The sequence below is a fragment of the Calypte anna genome, chromosome Z (genome assembly GCF_003957555.1).
Source record: "Calypte anna isolate BGI_N300 chromosome Z, bCalAnn1_v1.p, whole genome shotgun sequence".
Classification (NCBI taxonomy): Eukaryota; Metazoa; Chordata; class Aves; order Apodiformes; family Trochilidae; genus Calypte; species Calypte anna.
The window spans coordinates 74,063,559-74,081,004 of record NC_044274.1 but is presented as its reverse complement, the minus strand read 5'-3'; the positions used below and the strand labels follow the sequence as shown (position 1 = coordinate 74,081,004).

Below are 17,446 nucleotides of genomic sequence, written 5' to 3'. Positions count from 1 at the left end.
CTGACAATCAGTTGTTTATATCTTCTAAGTCATACTGGGACTTGATCTCCTCATGCTCACTCATGTTCTCGACAGTTATGCTCCCAAATCTCGCCAGCCTGCACAGCAAATTAGTCAAGAAAACAAGCAATGACCTTGAACATCTTGTTAGAGATCTGTGTTGGCTAAACAACTACCCATTATCTCCTAGCTGGCTTCATGTAGGGACAGTAATACATTTCTTGCATATAGATGTAGGAAGGTGGTGCTGCTATTTTCTCTAGCATAGGAAAAATATAGATACCTAGTCTGATCCCGTTGTCATTGCTTTTGGGAAAACGACATCTGAAAAAAAAGTCAAAGTTCAGAGAAAAATCACAATAGATATGAAGTCTTAAAAATGCGTTTCAGTATGACAGGATGCAGGTCTATAGAATCTTCATTGTCTGTTGAGAAGCTGAGGTGATGACTTGTTCAAATTCAGGCTGTATTACAAGGAGAACCATCTGGCAAAGTGTGGAGAGGAACTTAAGAAAACTGGATAAAATCACACAGGAGGCTTGAGTGTCAGGGTCAAGATAGGGCTATCTGTGTGGAGAAAGATAAGGAACACAAAATATTGCAAGTCAAGAACACCCTGTTTGTAAGATTACAAACACCTGTTTGTAAGGTTATACCTCTGAGGGACAGCGTGTTCTCAGGGAAGTAGTTTCTTTGTCTACCGTTCCTCCAAGGTGCTAGCAAGTTTTAGGCTTTTTGCCTGTAAAACACTGTCTCAGAGTGATGTTTACTGGCTTAATGCTAAAGAAGCAAGTGATCAAAGAAATCAGAAAGTTCTCCACCATTCCAAGCCAGTAAACAAAACTAGATGGGCTTTTAAAAAGATGTGTTTCTTATTATCCCAAGGGAGGCAAGTTTGGTTTTAAGATTAAAAAAAAAAAAAAAAAAAAGGTAATGTTAACAAACTACCATATGGACTTGGGCAGGAGGTGGTTGGGTGGTTGGGGGAGGGAGAGGGTATATTATTCTTTACTGGTATATAGGAACTCACATAATACTGTGTCCCTTAAAATTAAGAATGATTCCAGGAAACTGTATGGAGAGTTGAGCTATGTTTGTATCATGGTTTAACACTGGCCCAGCAATTAAACCGAATGACAGAAGCTCTCTATTAATCCCCCTCCTCTCCCTGATAAAGAAAGGAGAGAGAATAAGGGAGAAAGACTTATGGGTTGGAAACTGAACTACACAGCTTTAATGAAAAAGTAATGATAAATAGGAAAAAAATACTAAATATATACAAATATACAGGAAAATTGATCCCACGGTTCTCTCCCCTCTCCCCCAATAACTCTCACATCACCACCGAGGCTGCAGGGCGGCCCTGGGAAAGTCCAGCCTGGACTCCTGGACTCAGCAGTGCTCGGGAGCTGGAGGCAGGAACACAGAGATTCAGGCTGGCACGGATCAGGAACACAGGCAGAGGAAGGGATGGAATCCTCCCAGGATGCTGAAGCAAACAGGGAACGGGTGAAGAAGGGGAAGCAGGAAGGGGTGGAAAAAGGGGTTTGACCCTTGTGATCCCTCAAAGTTATACTGAGTATGAGGTGTATGGGATGGAATACCCTGTTTGGTCAGTTGTGGTCATTTATCTTGTCCACTCCTCCCTAAAGGAGGGTTGCAGGTGTGAACTCTTTACTCCTTTTCTCTTTCCAGAGCACAAGGTGTTCCTCAGAACTGAGCAGTGTCCTTGGTTCTGCACACCAGTCTCTAGCAGTAATTAAACATCCAGCATTATCAGTCCTAGAAGCAGACCCTGATTGAGAAACTTGCTGTTAATTTCAGCAAGCACAGCTACTTATAAGAGACTGAGCTGAAAGCAAAATTACAAGACAGAAAATTACCTTTATCCTGGCACAGACCAGGACAGTTTGCCATGCTTCTTGAGGAGTCTTAATGTGGAAAAGGGCAGATGAACAAAATCATACCTGCTGTTCAATCTGTGTTCCTCAGCTTCCACATCCCTGCCTTCATTTAACATAACCATGGAAGGGAAATGTTAATGTGTGCAATCTGCATCTAAAAATTCATTGGGGTCTAACGTTGAATTACCACATTTTCAGATCCTAACACAAGGCTGAACGACTTGGCTCAACATTTTCCTATCTTCTTTTATTTGTTCATTTTAAACCAGAATTATTTTATCTCCTTTGTTTTGTGTGTGCACGGACCAGCCCCACCAGCTCTCCTCATGTCATCAAAATTCACTGACACAATGAGACCACTTTTTAAGAGCATTGCCTTTTCTGTGACTCCTGGTGCAAAGCAAAGCAAATTTGAGATAATTTCAAGAATTTCATGACATTATAGATGCTTTTCTCCAAGCTGCTTTTGTGTCTCCCCAAGCTCCCATCTGCATACCACGATGATTCTTGCTGGAGACCTGCCTGCCATCTAGTGATCCCTTAACCGCCCTACTCCCTTTTGTCACTTCACGACGTGCTTGTCCTACAGCTCCAACCTTTTAGTTTATAGCCTGCCCTCTTTCTGTTCTTCCCTGGTGTTACGAGTGACATCCATTACAAAACTTCAAAACACAGCCGACCAATCCCAGCCAAGGACAAACTAAATGTGGTGTTAAGTCACTATTTCAGTCCATGTAATTTTTTCTCCGTGTTTTATAGAGGGGATATTGGATTTCTGTGTTTCACTGTAACCTTGCTGTCAAATGAAACCCTTCAGCAAGGGAGAAGGTTGTTTAACCCACCAGCAACGAACCATTGATTATGGCTGAATGTATTTAGCACGTTAATATGCTCATCTACTCCAGTACAAGCTGACTGTGCTTTTTGGCTCTTTCTCTAAGTGACTTGGTGCAGCTGCCTGTGTGCTAAGGGAGCAGACAGACCTCAACCGTTTCAAGCACCATGCCAAGAAAACCTGCTCAGAGCAAACCCTGCTGATTCCATGCTGCAAAAGGAATATCCTCACTGGCACAAGCCCTTAAAAGTCAGACATCCCCCAGCAGGTACTTCCTGAGCAGCCACACGGTGAGACACTGTATACAGAAACACAGTCCTTCTTCTGGCCTGTTTAGTCATTAGTCCAAATTAGATGCAAACTGCCCTTAATTCATTAACCTCTGATCATTGCTTAGAGATAAAGCACTATCTAACTGCTGAGAGTCATGATAATAAATTTCCTAGTCAATCCAACTAAAAAAAGAACTTAAAAGGAACTTTAAGCAGGGAAATCCAAGATGGGAAGGGAAGGGATAAAACCAACAACCATGAGACTGTTGTTGAGCTGGCAAATTTTTCCATGCTTCAGAATAGCAATCATATTAGAGCCCTATGCTCAGAAAAACTAGAGAAATCAGTGTGATTTATTTGATGTGCTCAGAGAATCCCAGACATATCTTGATCCTGGGAAAAGAGCTAAAAGCTTAATTTTTCAGTGAGCAGAGAAAAAAAGGGACAGTTTGTCTCATATGTTTCACAGTTGTTTCACAGTTAAATGTTTTCTTTCCAGTAAAAGCGGTCTTGAATACCGGGCTATAATTTTTTTTTTTCTTAAACTGCTTTTGTGTGATATGTGAAATTTTGTATTGTTTTCTGTTAGTCCAAAATGCTGATGTTTACATTTTTACTTGTTTGGGATTTTGTTTTTGTTTTGTTTTGTTTCTTTACATTCAGAGGGCCATCTTTAAAGCTAGAAATAGAAAACTTTGATTTTTATTTTTAAGATATTTTGTCTCTGCCCAGATGTGGGCTTCAAGAACAATTGCAAACAGTGCACACTGATGTAAAACAGAGGCTGAAATAGAATGGTATGGAGTGTCCCTAAGACTGGTTACAGTGAGTGCTGCCTTCTTGGGGTCCTCCATGGGCTGCAGGTAGATAGTTGCTCCACCATGGATGCCCATGAGCTGCAGGGGCACAGCCTGCCTCACCACGGGCTTTGTCACAGGCTTCCGGAGAATCTCAGCTCTGGTGCCTGGAGCACCTTCTGCTCCTCCTTCACTGACCTTGGTGTCTGCCAAGTTGTTTCTCTCACATATTCTCATTCCTCTTTTTGGCTGCTGTTGGATGGCAGTTTTCCCCTTTTAAAATGTATTGTCCCTGGGACAGTACCACTGTCACTGGTGGGCTCAGCCTGAGCCAATGATGGGTCAGGGTCTGGCTGGCACTGGCCCCGTGGGACACTGGGGAAGACTCCAGCCATCCCCGTAGCTCCCCAGTGACCAAAACCTTGCCAGGCAAACAAACCCAAGACACACTCTATAGTACCCAGCAAGTGCTCCCTCTGAAAAAAATGGTCGATGATCTTTTGCCTGTAACATGCTTGTTTTGGTTGTCTTTTTGTTCTGTTTTAAGTATTGTTCTAGTTTCTTCTGTAGAGGTAAAAAAGCCTGGGAGGGATGGTGTTACCTCAGGTTTTGAAAAGGTTTGGGTACCTCTTCTACTGCTTCAGGGTGCTGCGTTGCAGTGAATTCAGCTAGGGAAGCAGACGTCCCTTAGCCGTGGAGAATGACATAACCCACACCTGGAGAAGGATGCACTGGCTTCCTCGTAGTATAAATTACTGGTGTTTGGCTGTGGCCACGGCTAGTGAAAGACTTGGAGCTGACACGGTTTTCCTCAGAAGGGAGGGGAGTCGTCAAACACCGAGACTGCCCCAGCAGACACGTCGCACTCGGTAGAGTAAGCCCTGTCAGACCGAAGGATGTCCTGAGACAGGCTGAGCACTGCGGGCGTGTGGCCCCCGGGGCCACCCAGCCCTGGCACCGCCACCCCGACCCGGGGTCCCGCGCGCTGGCCGCGGGCATCAACTCCGGGAAGCACCGGAGCGTCCGCGCCTGACGGCTCCGGGTGGAACCCGCGGCCCCGCACCACAGTTCCTGGAGGAACTGACTGGGACAGGGGCTGAGGCGGGGGCTCCGCGGCTGCCGGGGGGCACCGTAGGGAAGGAGTTCTCCGTGGGGCGCTGTGAGGAAGCGGCGTGGTGCGACGCGACAGCTGTGGGGGGGGCATGTGGTACTGCGGAGTGCGACGAGGCGCCGTGGGTCAGGGCATGGCGGCGGCTCTGCTGCGGGCCCCAGCCGTACCCTCACGTGACCCTTCACGTGACAGCTCCCGGATACATCGGCTCCTCACGTGACTCTCCCCCGCGGCCCTCCGATCCGGGCGCTGACGAGATGGCGGCGGCGGCGGCGGCTGCGGTGCGAGGCCGGCGCTTCAAGTGGTCTCTGGAGCTGGCAGCAGCTCCAGGGTCGCGGTGAGGCCCCGGGGTCTGGGCTGTGGGGGGGAGCCGAGGGGGGAGTTGCGGTGCCTCACCTGCCGCCGCCCTCCCCATCTCCCCCGTCTTCCCCTCCCCGGCCTCTCTGTGCCACCAGGCCCCGCGGAGCCGCCGAGGGCCGTGGGCCGCTGGGGTTCGCCGAGCGGCAGCTGGGCGAGGGCGGTGTCCACGAGAGCGACAAAATCCTCATGGAGAAGGTGGGCGAAGGAGGGCGGGGGAAAGGAGTGTTCCCCACAGCGGGGGTGGTCCCTGTCCCCGTGTCTGCGGTGTCTGGCTCACACGCCACCATCCCGGCCTCCCGGGCCCCTCTTTCCTTGCAGCGCTGCTGGGACGTGGCCCTGGCGCCGCTGAAGCAGATCCCCATGAACCTGTTCATCATGTACATGGCCGGCAACACCATCTCCATCTTCCCCGCCATGATGGTCTGCATGATGGGCTGGCGGCCGCTGCAGGCCCTCATGTCCCTCTCTGCCAGTGAGTACAGCCCCACGGAACACACAGCGCAGGTGACAGCTGCACGGGTGTCCCCCCATCACCATCCCCTGCCGTGCAGTACTTGGCCCATGAGCCTGCAGCAGTTCCCTGCCCCGCACCTCCCTCTGCCACAGGTGTCCCCACATGTTCCCCCAGCAAATCTCCCTGCAGCAGCTCCTGACACCTCTGCCCCTACATCAGTTGTCCCCCACGTGTTCCCTGCAGTGGCAGTCACCCTGAGCAGTTGCCCCTGTGCCACTCATTCCCGCACACCCGCCAGCAGTCACCCCCATCTCACCTGCACCCCTGTCCACCTGTCGCTGTGACAGTCCCCCTCATGTTGGTCACCACCACCCATCCCTTCCTCCGTGGCTCCCCCTGACACCCCTCACTCTCCCCTGTGGTGCCAGTGGGTGATGGTGGCCACCCCCATTGTGTCCCCCGTGTCCCCCTGCAGCCCTGAAGGCGCTGGAGAGCTCGAGCCGGCGGGCGCTGCAGGGTTTGGTGTTCCTGGTGGGCAACGGGCTGGGGCTGGCACTGGCCCTCTACAAGTGCCAGGCCATGGGGCTGCTGCCCACCCGCCCCTCCGACTGGCTTGCCTTCGTTGCCCCCCCACAGGTGTGCCCAGACCCCCCAGGGTCCCCCAAACCCATCCCCACACCAGGGAGCCCCCTGGCCCAGGTGCTGGGGTCTCCCCCTGACTCTCTTCTCTCTCTCCCCCTGGCAGCGCATGGAGTTCACTGGGGGGGGCCTGATCCTGTGAGCCCCCTGCCCACCCACCAATAAAGGCAATGGCAGACTGGAGATGTGCTTTTTGGAGGAAATTCTGAGGAGTTGGGGGGGCTCAGCCCAAGGAGGCACTGGGACGGGATGTGTTGGAGGGAACCGGGGGTGGGTGGTGGGAGCACACGGAGAGCACTGAAGACCATACTGGGAGTGTCCTGGGAGCCTTGGGGGCCCCGCTGGGCGTGCACTGGAGCTGCACCCAGAGCCTTGGGGACCCCATACTAGGAGCCTCAAGGTGTGTAATAGGAGCACTGGGAGGCTTGGGGTACGTACTGGGAACACTGGGGCTCATACTGGGACCTTACTTTAACTGCAACTCATGCTACATCATAGGTTTCCCTGCATTTTGTCCCACTTTCCCACAGTTTCCTCCTCAGTTTTCTCCTGGGCTCGGCCTGTTCCTGTACCAATTCTCCATTTTACCCAGTTTTTCCCCCATTTCACCTGATTCCCTCTTGGGTTTCTCCACCCTTTTTACCTATTTGTGCCCCATTTTACCTGTTGCACTTTTTTGCTCCCTGTTTTCCATTTGCCCGTTTTGTCCTCAGTTTTCAGTCGTTTTGCCCCTATTTCTCCTCCCACTTTCCCCCTGACCGCCTTCCCCATTCATCCATTCCCATTTTCCCCCATCTTTGGGGTTTTTGCGTATCTCCTCATTTCCCAGTTACCCTCTTTCTCCCTTTTTTTCAGTGTATTTTCACATTTCACACTCACACGTCTGTTTTTACACACTTTTTCTCGATTTTCTCTCACTTTGACCCTGCCTCTTGCCTCGTTTTCCATTGTCCCTGGTTTTGTCCTCTCCTTTGCCCTGCTACTCCTCCATTTTTGCCTGTTCCCCACCTTTTCCCCCCTATGGATGTGGCCTGCATCCCCTCTCCCCAGGACCTTCCAGTACACACCTGTGCCCATTGAGGCAGCATTGCCCCCCTACCCCCCTATCTCCCAGTATTGCCCAGAGCCTCCACCTGTCTCCCAGCACAGCCCACAGCCCCAGAGCCCTTCTCCCCAGTATGCACCGGTACCTTTCCAGTATGACCCAGGACCCTCCGAGTATGATCCAGTCTCCCCATACCCCCCAGGACGGCCCATGGCCCCAGATCCATGCCTTCCAGTGACTCTCAGCACAGCCCAGCACCTTCCCAGTATGGCCCGAGGTCTCCCAATGAGTCCCAGGGTGATCAGAGCCCCGCAGTGATAATGGGGGGATCACCTGGTGTGTGACCCCTGCACCACAGCTCCCCCAGTCCCACCCCAGAGCCCTGCTCTCCCCGGGCAGGGGGTGGGAGCCCCGAGTCCCGCTGCCCCCTCCACACCACGGCTCCGAGACGGCGTCACCGCCAGCCGGTGGGCAGGCCCCGCCTCCCGGTCGTCCCTCCCCTGTGGCTCTGAAGAGAAAGCCCCGCCCCTCGGGTGTGCCCCGCCTTTCCCCTCTCCCCCCGCCCTTTATGCGCTCTGATTGGTCAGCTTTCAGCGACAGGCCCCGCCCCCAATACAGCCCGCCCCGTCAGGGCGTGTCCGTGCTGCGGGCCTGGGCCGTGTCCTCCTCCAGAGTCCCCGGGCTGATGCGGTACCGAGCGGGGGTGCTGAGGGGAGGGGGTCCGGCAGCGGCACGGCGCGGTTGGGTGAAGGGACCGCGTGACACAGGCGGGTGCGTGCAGCTGACCTGGCGGGCCTGTGTCTGCAGCAGTGGCGGGTTGGCAGTGCCTCAGGTAGGCGATGGGAGCCCCTCTCTGCTTGCTCAGCTCGTTTTGCTGGCTCATATTGTCTGCCCTGTTCATATTCTTCTGTGTTTGCCTGTTGTCTCTCCCCACTACAGTCACCTGCTTTTTTATAGAATCGCAGAATGGTTCGGGTTGGAAGGGACCTCTCAGGGTCATCCCGTCCAACCCCCTGCAGTCAGCAGGGACACCCTCAGCTAGATCAGGTCAATCAGAGCCTCTTCAAGCTTCACCTTGAACATCTCCAGGGATGAGGCCTCAATCACCTACCTGGGCAACCTGTGCCAGTGTCTCACCACCTTCATGGTGTTATAAACTCATGACTCCAACAAAGTTTTAAGATCAATATATATTTATTGAGGTATATGAGTAAGGCAGCGCGCTGGGCGACTGGGGAGTTACAGCTCCACCAAGGCTCGCACCGAGCTGCAGCAAAGCAGGGTTTTTTATACATGTTCATTCAGTTCCGGGTTCTTGCAATTTTGCATAACCTACAAAATACAAAAGAGGCCCCTGGTTTTAACATCCGTACCACATATGGATCTACTTGAGCTTTTTCTATTATGTTACAGCTTGGTCTCAGAAAAATGGTCAGAGCAAGACATTCCAATCTTTATCGATTTCCCAGGATTGTGGTCCAGGATGTGGTGGTTACTGATAAATCTCTCCAATCAACAAAACAATAATGTTAAAGATGACAGTCTGTTTATCACGATGGGGAAGAACTTCTTCCTAACTTCCAATCCAAATCTCCCCTCCTCCAGTTTGAATCCATTCCCCCATGTTCTATCACTTCCTGACATCCTAAAAAGTCCCTCCCCAGTTTTCCTGTAGTCCCCTTCAGATACTGAAAGGCCTCAGTAAGGTCTCCTCAGAGCTTTCTCCTCTCCAGACTGAATAACCCTCACTCTCTCAGCCTGTCTTAGCAGGAGGGGTGCTCCAGCCCTCTTATCATCCTTCTCTGGACATGCTCCAGCACCTCCATGTCCTTCCTGTAACAGGGGTTCCAGAACTGGACACAGTACTCCAGGTGGGGTCTCATCAGAACAGAGCAGAGAGGGAGATCATCTCCCTCGACCTGTTGGCCACTCTTCTCTTGGTGCAGCCCAGGATCTGGTTGGCTTTCTGGGCTGCAAGTGCGCACTGACGGCTCAGCACCCTCAAGTCCTTTTCCTCAGGGCTGCTCTCAAGCCAGTCCCTGCCCAGCCTGTATCAGTGCTTGGAATTGCCCTGACCCAGGAGCAGGACCTGGCACTAGGCCTTGTTGAACTTCCTGACATTGACGTGGGCCCACATCTCCAGCCTTTCAAGGTCCCTCTGGATGACATCCCTTCCCTCCAGTGTGTCAGCCACACCACACAGCTTGGGGTCATCAGTGACCTTGCTGAGGGTACACTCAGTGCCGCCCTCCATGCCAACAAAGATGTTGAACAGGAGTGGTCCCAACAGTGATCCCTGAGGGACTCCACTTGTCCCTGGCCTCCCCTTGGACATGGATCCATTGACAGACAAACTTTGGGTGCAGGCATCCAGCCAGTTCTTTACCCACCCAGTGGTCCATCCATCAAACCCATGTTTTCCCAGCCTGGAGACCAGGATATTGTGTGGGAGTGTGTGGAAGGCTTTGCTCACGTCCAGGTAAAGGATGTTGACTGCGCTTCCCTTGCCAATTGATGTTGTGGCCTTTTCATAGGAGGCCACAGTATAAAGCACCACCTAATATAAAATGAAAATGCTAGGTTTGGTTGCAGCTAGGCATTCAGAGCTTGACCAAACTAGGCCCTTCTTTGCTTTTTGCTCAGCATAATTAGCTGAGATTTTTGACCTTTAGGCCTTGCTGAACTACTATGGAACTCTAGTTAAACTGTCACCTGGAGAAAGTAGTAATGATGGCTTAGTACAGTGAAAAAGCACTGCAGCAAGCCTCCCATGACAGTGAGACAGTACCACACGAAGGTAAGAGAGCCAGCTGAAGCTGGAATTCCAGGAACTGTAGTTCAATAAATGATGAGAAGGACCTTTCTACCTGGACACAGCATGTGTGGATGGATGAATTTTAGGTGTGGATGGAACAAAAGAGGAAGTCAAAGGTGCGGCGTGCAGCCGAGACAAGAGACCAAACGCCTCAGGAGAAGCTGTACCTTAAATAGGCTGATTGGATAATGACCTGAGTGTGTGTTGCCTGGACAAATTGTGAGGCGTGAAATGACATGCGTAAAGTACCCCATCCAGGGGATCAAGCTGCAATAAATCAAGTGCGACAGAATCAAGGGTCCAGACTCATAGCTGGGGGCTATGACTGTATCCGGGTGCAGCCAGACTCCTCTCTGAAAAGGAGTTTAGAAAGCAAGGGGGTCCAGTCTGAACCTCATGACTCAGATGGAGGGTCTTCCCAAACTCTGACGATTGGGGACCCCAAGGCTGGATGCAGCGTTCCTGGTGGGGTTTTCTGAAGTGGAGGGGCAGAATCACCTCCCTTGACCTGCTGGCCATGCTCCCTTTCATACAGCCCAGGATACCCTTGGCACCTGAGGCAGAAGAGCTCTTCACTGTTGGCACAGGAGCAACACTAAGTGAGCTCAGGTGCCCTTAGGGCTGAACAGGGCTCAGATTCAGGGGCGACGGGGAAGAAGGGGGTCAGAGAGTCTTGGTGCCAGCCGAGTGTGTGCAGGAAGGGGTGTATTCCACAGTGCACTTCCCGAGAGCTGTCCTGTGAGCATCACCTCGCTTCTCCCTCCTCTTAGCACTGCAGGAAACTCCTCTGCCCTACTGTCCACTAACAGCATGTTAGTGACAGCATGGGCAGAGAGAAGGCTGATTTAAATTACATTCAGTGGCCCTGACTGGACCTTTAATTCTGTAAGGGTCACGATGTTCCTGCTAACATAACAATTCATAACACTGGTGAGTGTTTCCTTCAAATTCAGTGTAACATCTTTTTCTGCTTTTTGGAGTTATGTTCAGACTCACTGTGAATAAAACTTAGTATCAGCAGAAATTCTTACGTATAGCTGTTACAAAAAAGTGTATGTAGATGGGAACAGCAGTTATGAAAACTGTTTCGCAGAAGCTTAGATGTGAAAAGAAAAGCCACCTGCTGAACAGTTGTGCGTTTTTTTGGTTCTGTATTTTGTTTTGTTTTGTTTTTTTATAATGTACTTACAGAGTCCTTTTATGCAAAATATACGTGATAACTGTGTTTATAGCAACTTCAGAAAATAAAGTTGTTTAAAAGTTGTTTAAAATCAGTTGCAAGGCAGCGTGGCAGAGTTCTGACTAGACATTGTGGCATTAGAGCATTACTTAGAGTGTTACTCTTAGGGAAGAAAAAAAGAAAAAATGCTTTTCATGGGTTTCACAAATGTCATCTAACATCTTCACACTCTTGTGAAAACCTGCAGGTCTCACAGTCATCCAAAGGCGTAAGACTCCTAGAGCAGCTGCTGGGAAACAGGTAAGATGTGGCTGTTCAGGTTTGAGGAGGACATCATAGAATTTGTCAGGGTGGAAGGGACCCATCAAGATCAAGTCCAACTCCTGTCCCTGTGCAGGGCACCTCAAGAATCTGACCATGTGCCTGAGAACGTTATCCAAATGCTTCTTGAACAACGATTTCCTTTGAACCAAGCTATTTCCAGAACAAAGGAGGAGTTGGACATTCCCAGCACAAAGACATGGGTGAGTTTTTGTGAGTTCAGCAGAGCAAATGTGCAAGGACAGGGTTGGATAGGCAGCAGCCCAAGGTCCAGGTGATGGTGAGAAATTAAAAAGTTGTAAGTGGTGAAAGCAGGGAGAGAAGGACCAAGGAAGATCTCCCAGGCAGACGTGTCGCACAGCAGATTGCACTTGTAACTGCTTAGAGGAGCAGTATTTTGTGCCTATTTTGAACAAATGTTCGGTGGTTCCAGGATGCTTTACAGAATGTGTATGCTTGTTAATAATAGAATATTTTCTGGGATGGTTTAGTCAGCATGACCAACTAGTGAAGGAAGATGAGGGTGCCTACCAGTCTCACACTACTAGTGTGGCTGGAGAGGCACACACAGATGGAACAATCACAGCCCTGGAGCAGAACAAAAGCAAGAAAAAGGGATCCCTCCTGTCATGGGCCAGCCATGAACCTCAGGCAATGTTGACGGCACCAGAGGATGATGTTACCTGCAGCCAGCCAGCTTTTACGTGCTCTCCTTTCACTCCACAGAACAGGATCTGTAGATGAGAAAGGAGCCAGTTGCGAGGAAGGATTTCATCAGATGTGAGCTGCATATATTTGGGTCGTCCTTCTCAAGAGCAACAGGCAAGGTCTGCGTGCAGCAGAGGAGGCTGCTCCAGTGCACTCGCTTTTCCTGTCCTGATAAGGGCACGAGCAGCTTCGCTGCTGCCAAACATTTCTGGATGGTTTCTTTAATGAAGGGCATACGTGAATGCAAGTCGTACCCTAAGCAGAGTAACAACTGCTGGCAGGAGTAATTCCTCTCCTGAAAGGAAAACTGAAGATAAGGCAGATAAATGAGTGGCGTTGTTTCACATAACAACCATAGAGCCAGACTCTTGCGAAGGCTCTGTCACTGCCAGGGGCTCTGGCATGGCATTAGTCCCTGCTGTGATGTGTGCTGGTGAGACAGCAAATGCTACACCGTAAGTTGCGTGGTGGTGAGCTGTCTGCCACGTGTGAAGGAAGATCTGAAACTAAGAGATTTGGGTGGGGGAAAGAAAGAGAAGAGAGGAGAGCATTACTTCAAGGCTGTTCTGGAAATGCAGTATCTCATGCAGAAGTTGGAATCTTCCAGAGAGTCTGAGGGTGGCTGATAGAAAAGTTCAGTTTCGTATTGAAGACATTCTCCAAAATCTGTCCCCCAGCCTGTTGCAGGGAAGCAGGAATTTATGCACTTGGGAAGATCTGAGCCCAAGCTAGGAAGCAGGGCCACCTTTGCTTCCTTTGTCACAGGAGTTTAGAAAATGTTGCATTAATACCCTTGGTGTAAGTTTAATGTCAGTTTTATGTATTTTCCTAGTTAGAAAATAATTAATTAATTTTGAAAATATGTAGTTGAAAATATGCATTAATACTGAGATTTATGGGAAATAAGTAGGGATAAAATATTAAACAGAACTTTAAAAATAATATTCAGTGGAAAGCTCGCTTTTGGCCCTTTTTCTCTTGCTTATCACGCATGGTTAGAGTTCCTCCCCCTGAGGAAAAGGTCACCAGTTGTTAATCCCACCATTGTTTGTCCCCAAGAGAACACCTTGCTCAGAGCATGCGTCCATTCAAAGCTGAAATTAGGAGTGTGGAGAAATCCAGGACAGGCAAAATGAAGAGCAAGAAGTGAGTGTGGTCTGGAAACGAAGAAGCTGATGCTATCAAACATGCGGAGAGCTAGAGGCAGCACAGTGAAGCAAGGAAAGCGGAATCCTTCATGACTGCTTGCCTGCTGCAAATGAAACAGGACAGTAAGCCTGTTCCATTAACTGAGAATACAAAACAACCCTCCAGATCCTCCTCCACTCAGTAGAGTTTTCAGCTCTGTCCCACTTTTCCCCCCACAGTACTGAGGGCCATCTGATGAACTCTCTGCTTTCTGGTGTTGCCTACAAGCGTGTAGAGGCACACAGATGGAGTGCTGCCACTGCTACCAGTTTGCTGCATCTACCTTAACAGACTTGTTCACAAAAACACCAGCCAGTTATAGATGGGAGAGACGGGGAAGAAACACCCATGAAGGTAATTGCTTCAGCTCAGGGGGGGTGCACTGAGGGTTCAGATACATGGATCTGCATGTTCCAATCAGAGCCATGTATGAACATACACCTGCACCCTTTCATGGTAATATTTGATCATGGCAATAGCTTATCCAAGGCAGCAAAAGCAACACAGCCTGGCTGTACACAGGAGCAGGGTAATCCTTGCAGTGAGTCCCTGTGCTGCCTCATTTAGCCACCGGCCCAGCATTAAATCGTGACACAGCAGCCTCAGTCTGTGTTAGTGTGATGTGGAGGCTGCGAACAAAAAAAACTTGCTTGGACTTTAACACTGATCCAGAGGAAAGCTGTGCTGCTTTTCAGTGCCTACATGTCAAAGAAGTCTTGCAGATGCACTTTCATACACTATCCCCTCCAGTATTTTTATCTAAAACGAGTCACACACCAAGCACTCTTCTGTGCTAAGTCTTAGTGCTAAGTGCTCCATAATTTCCTCATTATTTCTCTTATGTCTTTGACATGCTGCCAAGTCACAGAATCACAAGATGGTTTGGGTGGGAAGGAACCATGCAGATCACCTGGTTCCAGCCCCCCCTGCCAGGGACTGGGGCACTTCCCACTGCATCAGATGTTTCTGTCCGCAGTGCTGCCTGTCTATAACTGGCTCTGCTCCAGGTGAGTGCATGTCTTCCCTCCCTAAATGCAGAGATGATTAATCTTTCCCAGAGTCATGCTTATTCTGTCTGTCTGAACTCATGTACCTGCAGACACTGGAACACAGTTTTGGCAAGTGGTATTTTTTCCATTTCCTCGCTGATCTTCATTTCTAGACTCAAGAGTCAATTTGGCAGGCATCTTGATCATATGAGTCACTGAGATCAGCTCCCCAGTCAAAGGGAAAGGCTGCTCTCCTTCACAGGCTGCTCTCCTTCTCCTTCTGTGTTGCTGCCCAGACAATTCACGGGAAAGAAAGCCCAGCATGTTGGTCCGACAGCAGCTCTGTGTCATGGAGGTTTCAGAACTCCGCTTCATTTGCACAGAATAGGTTAGTTCAGGCTGGAAGAGATCACCAGAAGTCTACAGTCCATCCTCCAGCTCAAAGCAGGGGCAGCTAAGAGCCAGAACACGTTATTCAGGGTTTTATCCAGCCTGGTCTTGAAAACCTACAAGGATGGGTATGCCCAGCCCCTCTGGACAACCTCTTCCACTGCTTGACTGTCCTCGTGTGGGAGAAGTGTTTGCTTACACCCAGCCTAAATCTCTCTTTTCAGCTCGTGCTTACTGTCATTCACCCTCCTGCCATGCACCACTGTGAGAAGCTCCATTCCATCTATTTGATAGCTCCTCATGGTTACTAGAGGTCTGCTCTTAGGTGCTCCAAACATGATGGCAGGGCCAGGAGGCTGGTGCAGGGCAGTAGGACACTTCCCATCTGGCAAGACCCCAACACAGGCAGACATGCACTGCAGGGTTTCATCTGGTCCGTGCTGCAGAAGCTACCACTGTTCAACACCACTCCCATCTCTGTGCAGCCTGGCATGGTAGTGGAAGAAGTCACAGAGCTGGGCAGAGCAGCGTGGAAAATGGAAGACAGATCCCACACTGGGGAACGCACTCCCTTAGTAAAACTGCCCTGTAAGATCAGGAGTAGGAAACCCAAACCAGTGGTAAGCCTGGGAAAAATTTGCGAATAGAAAACAAACCACACAGGGCTTCTGTGGTTTTGGTCCAAAAATATTATGATGGAAAGGTTATTTTAGAAAACACCAAGACATTGAAATAGCTGCTCTGAGGAGCACGCATGCATGGAAACGTCATGCTGATATGATCACATGCTGGATGTAGGAACATCTTCATTTCCAGCTCTCTGTCCTTTACCTAAGGTAAGCCTACCATCTGCTTGCATCAAATGTAGTCAAATAGGTGAGGATGCCACGCAGAGTTTTGATACATCCCTAGACTGTTCCCCAACACCAGCACTCCAGCACAGGCAGATGATGAGACACAGCTGAAATAAATTTGTGTTACCAAAAGCCTTGACTAGGAGGGGAGAAAGAGCATCTTCCTCCTGCTCCTAACAAAGTCACCTGAGGCAAGCTGCATACAGGACAACCTGCACCTCACAAGGACTCACACTCCACTTGACTCGCAGACCTGATCCTATTGTTGGGGCAGGAACCCTGTTGCTTCCTGGGAGGCGAGCAGCTCTTTCTCCAGAGTCTGCAGCCACACAGCAGTACATCTGGCATTCAGCAGGACAGGCTATAGAAGTTAAGAGAGGCAGCAGTCGGGAGTCGTTGGCCATACCGCAGCCTGACAGCTCCCTCCCCAGTCTCTCCTTCCTGCTTGGAGGAGAAATATGCAGTTGCCTGGCGTGTCAGAGATTGCAGTAAAACAATCACAAGAAAAACAGCTATTTCTAATTTTCTCCCGTTTTAACAGGGAGATGGCTTCCTCTCTCAACGTGCCTGAAAGCAACTTCCTAGCAGAGCCTTTAACAGCTCCCAGCACCCAACTGGAACCATTCTGCAGCCAGCAGATTTCTTCAGGATCAGAGGTAAGAACTGCTGACCATTCAGCTGTGTTAACCCTTGAAATATTGCTTGCGCATGGACAAAAGTGGGTGCCACGGACATGATTTTAAGGATATAGTAAAGTGAAACTGGCTTGCTAGAAACCTTCACACCTCCGTACTTTCTGATAACTCTACCTCGGACCCTGCACCGAGGCCCAGGACTAAAAGGCACACCAGTGTCCTGTGCTTCACAGCTGGGCAGAGGACAGGGTGGCCGAGGACTCTGGGTGGCACAAGCGGAGCCAAGTTCTGTGATTACCTCATTGCTGCCACCAGCAACATTACGAAGTCAGTGCAGTTACCTACTGCCTTCATTTGTCAAACGGATAAAATAACCCCAACTATGTGTTCACTTGCACCTGTTCCATTTTGCAGAGGTATCAGAGTAAATGATCTCAAGAATATCCTGGCCTACCCTCAGAAAAAGCCAAATTAAACAGGACTGGGTGATTTTTACTGTAGTAGCCACTCATTCGTCAGCACTATCAAGAAGTCTCTAAATGACCTGGTTATGCTTCCAAATTAACACCCGTTTTCCAAACCAGCCATTACACACTGCACTTCCAACCTCTGCCTGTCCTGGGAAGGGTTTCCCCATTTGGAGAGGAAAGGGTCCTTCTTACCACACATCAGGCTTGGAGCCAAGAGGGAATAGACAGTCCTCAGTGTTTGTAACTGCTCCTCCCGCAGCTGTCCCTCTTCCAGCTTCAGACTTTATCACAGCTCAGCTACTACACATTTAGCAACCTGAAAAACACACCACCACCCTGCCTTTTCGCTCTCCTTTTCTTTTCCTCAGTACAATTTTAAAGGTGGAGGTGGGAGTGAATTTAAAACAAGAGCCAGGGAAATGATACCAAGTGATGTGTAGTTTAGATGGGAGACTACTAAAAATAAACCACTACCAGCA

The 17,446-nt window shown here is 49.9% G+C and overlaps 1 protein-coding gene across 1 annotated transcript; it reads left to right on the top strand.

Annotated features, from left to right (window-relative positions):
* Positions 1–5,145: 5,145 nt before the first annotated feature.
* Positions 5,146–6,554, top strand: EMC4 (ER membrane protein complex subunit 4). The gene is made up of 5 exons (XM_030467959.1): positions 5,146–5,256; positions 5,375–5,474; positions 5,598–5,751; positions 6,209–6,369; positions 6,479–6,554. Exons 1-5 carry the CDS (start codon positions 5,177–5,179, stop codon positions 6,512–6,514), a joined length of 531 nt encoding a protein of 176 aa, XP_030323819.1. The 5' UTR covers positions 5,146–5,176; the 3' UTR covers positions 6,515–6,554.
* The last annotated feature ends 10,892 nt before the right edge of the window (positions 6,555–17,446 follow it).

Excerpts from the sequence above, each read along its gene's own strand:
- EMC4 (XM_030467959.1), top strand. The coding sequence starts at position 5,177 with ATGGCGGCGGCGGCGGCGGCTGCGGTGCGAGGCCGGCGCTTCAAGTGG. Across the intron at positions 5,257-5,374 it reads GCAGCAGCTCCAGGGTCGCG|GCCCCGCGGAGCCGCCGAGG; the intron begins GTGAGGCCCCGG and ends CTGTGCCACCAG. Across the intron at positions 5,752-6,208 it reads CCTCATGTCCCTCTCTGCCA|CCCTGAAGGCGCTGGAGAGC; the intron begins GTGAGTACAGCC and ends GTCCCCCTGCAG.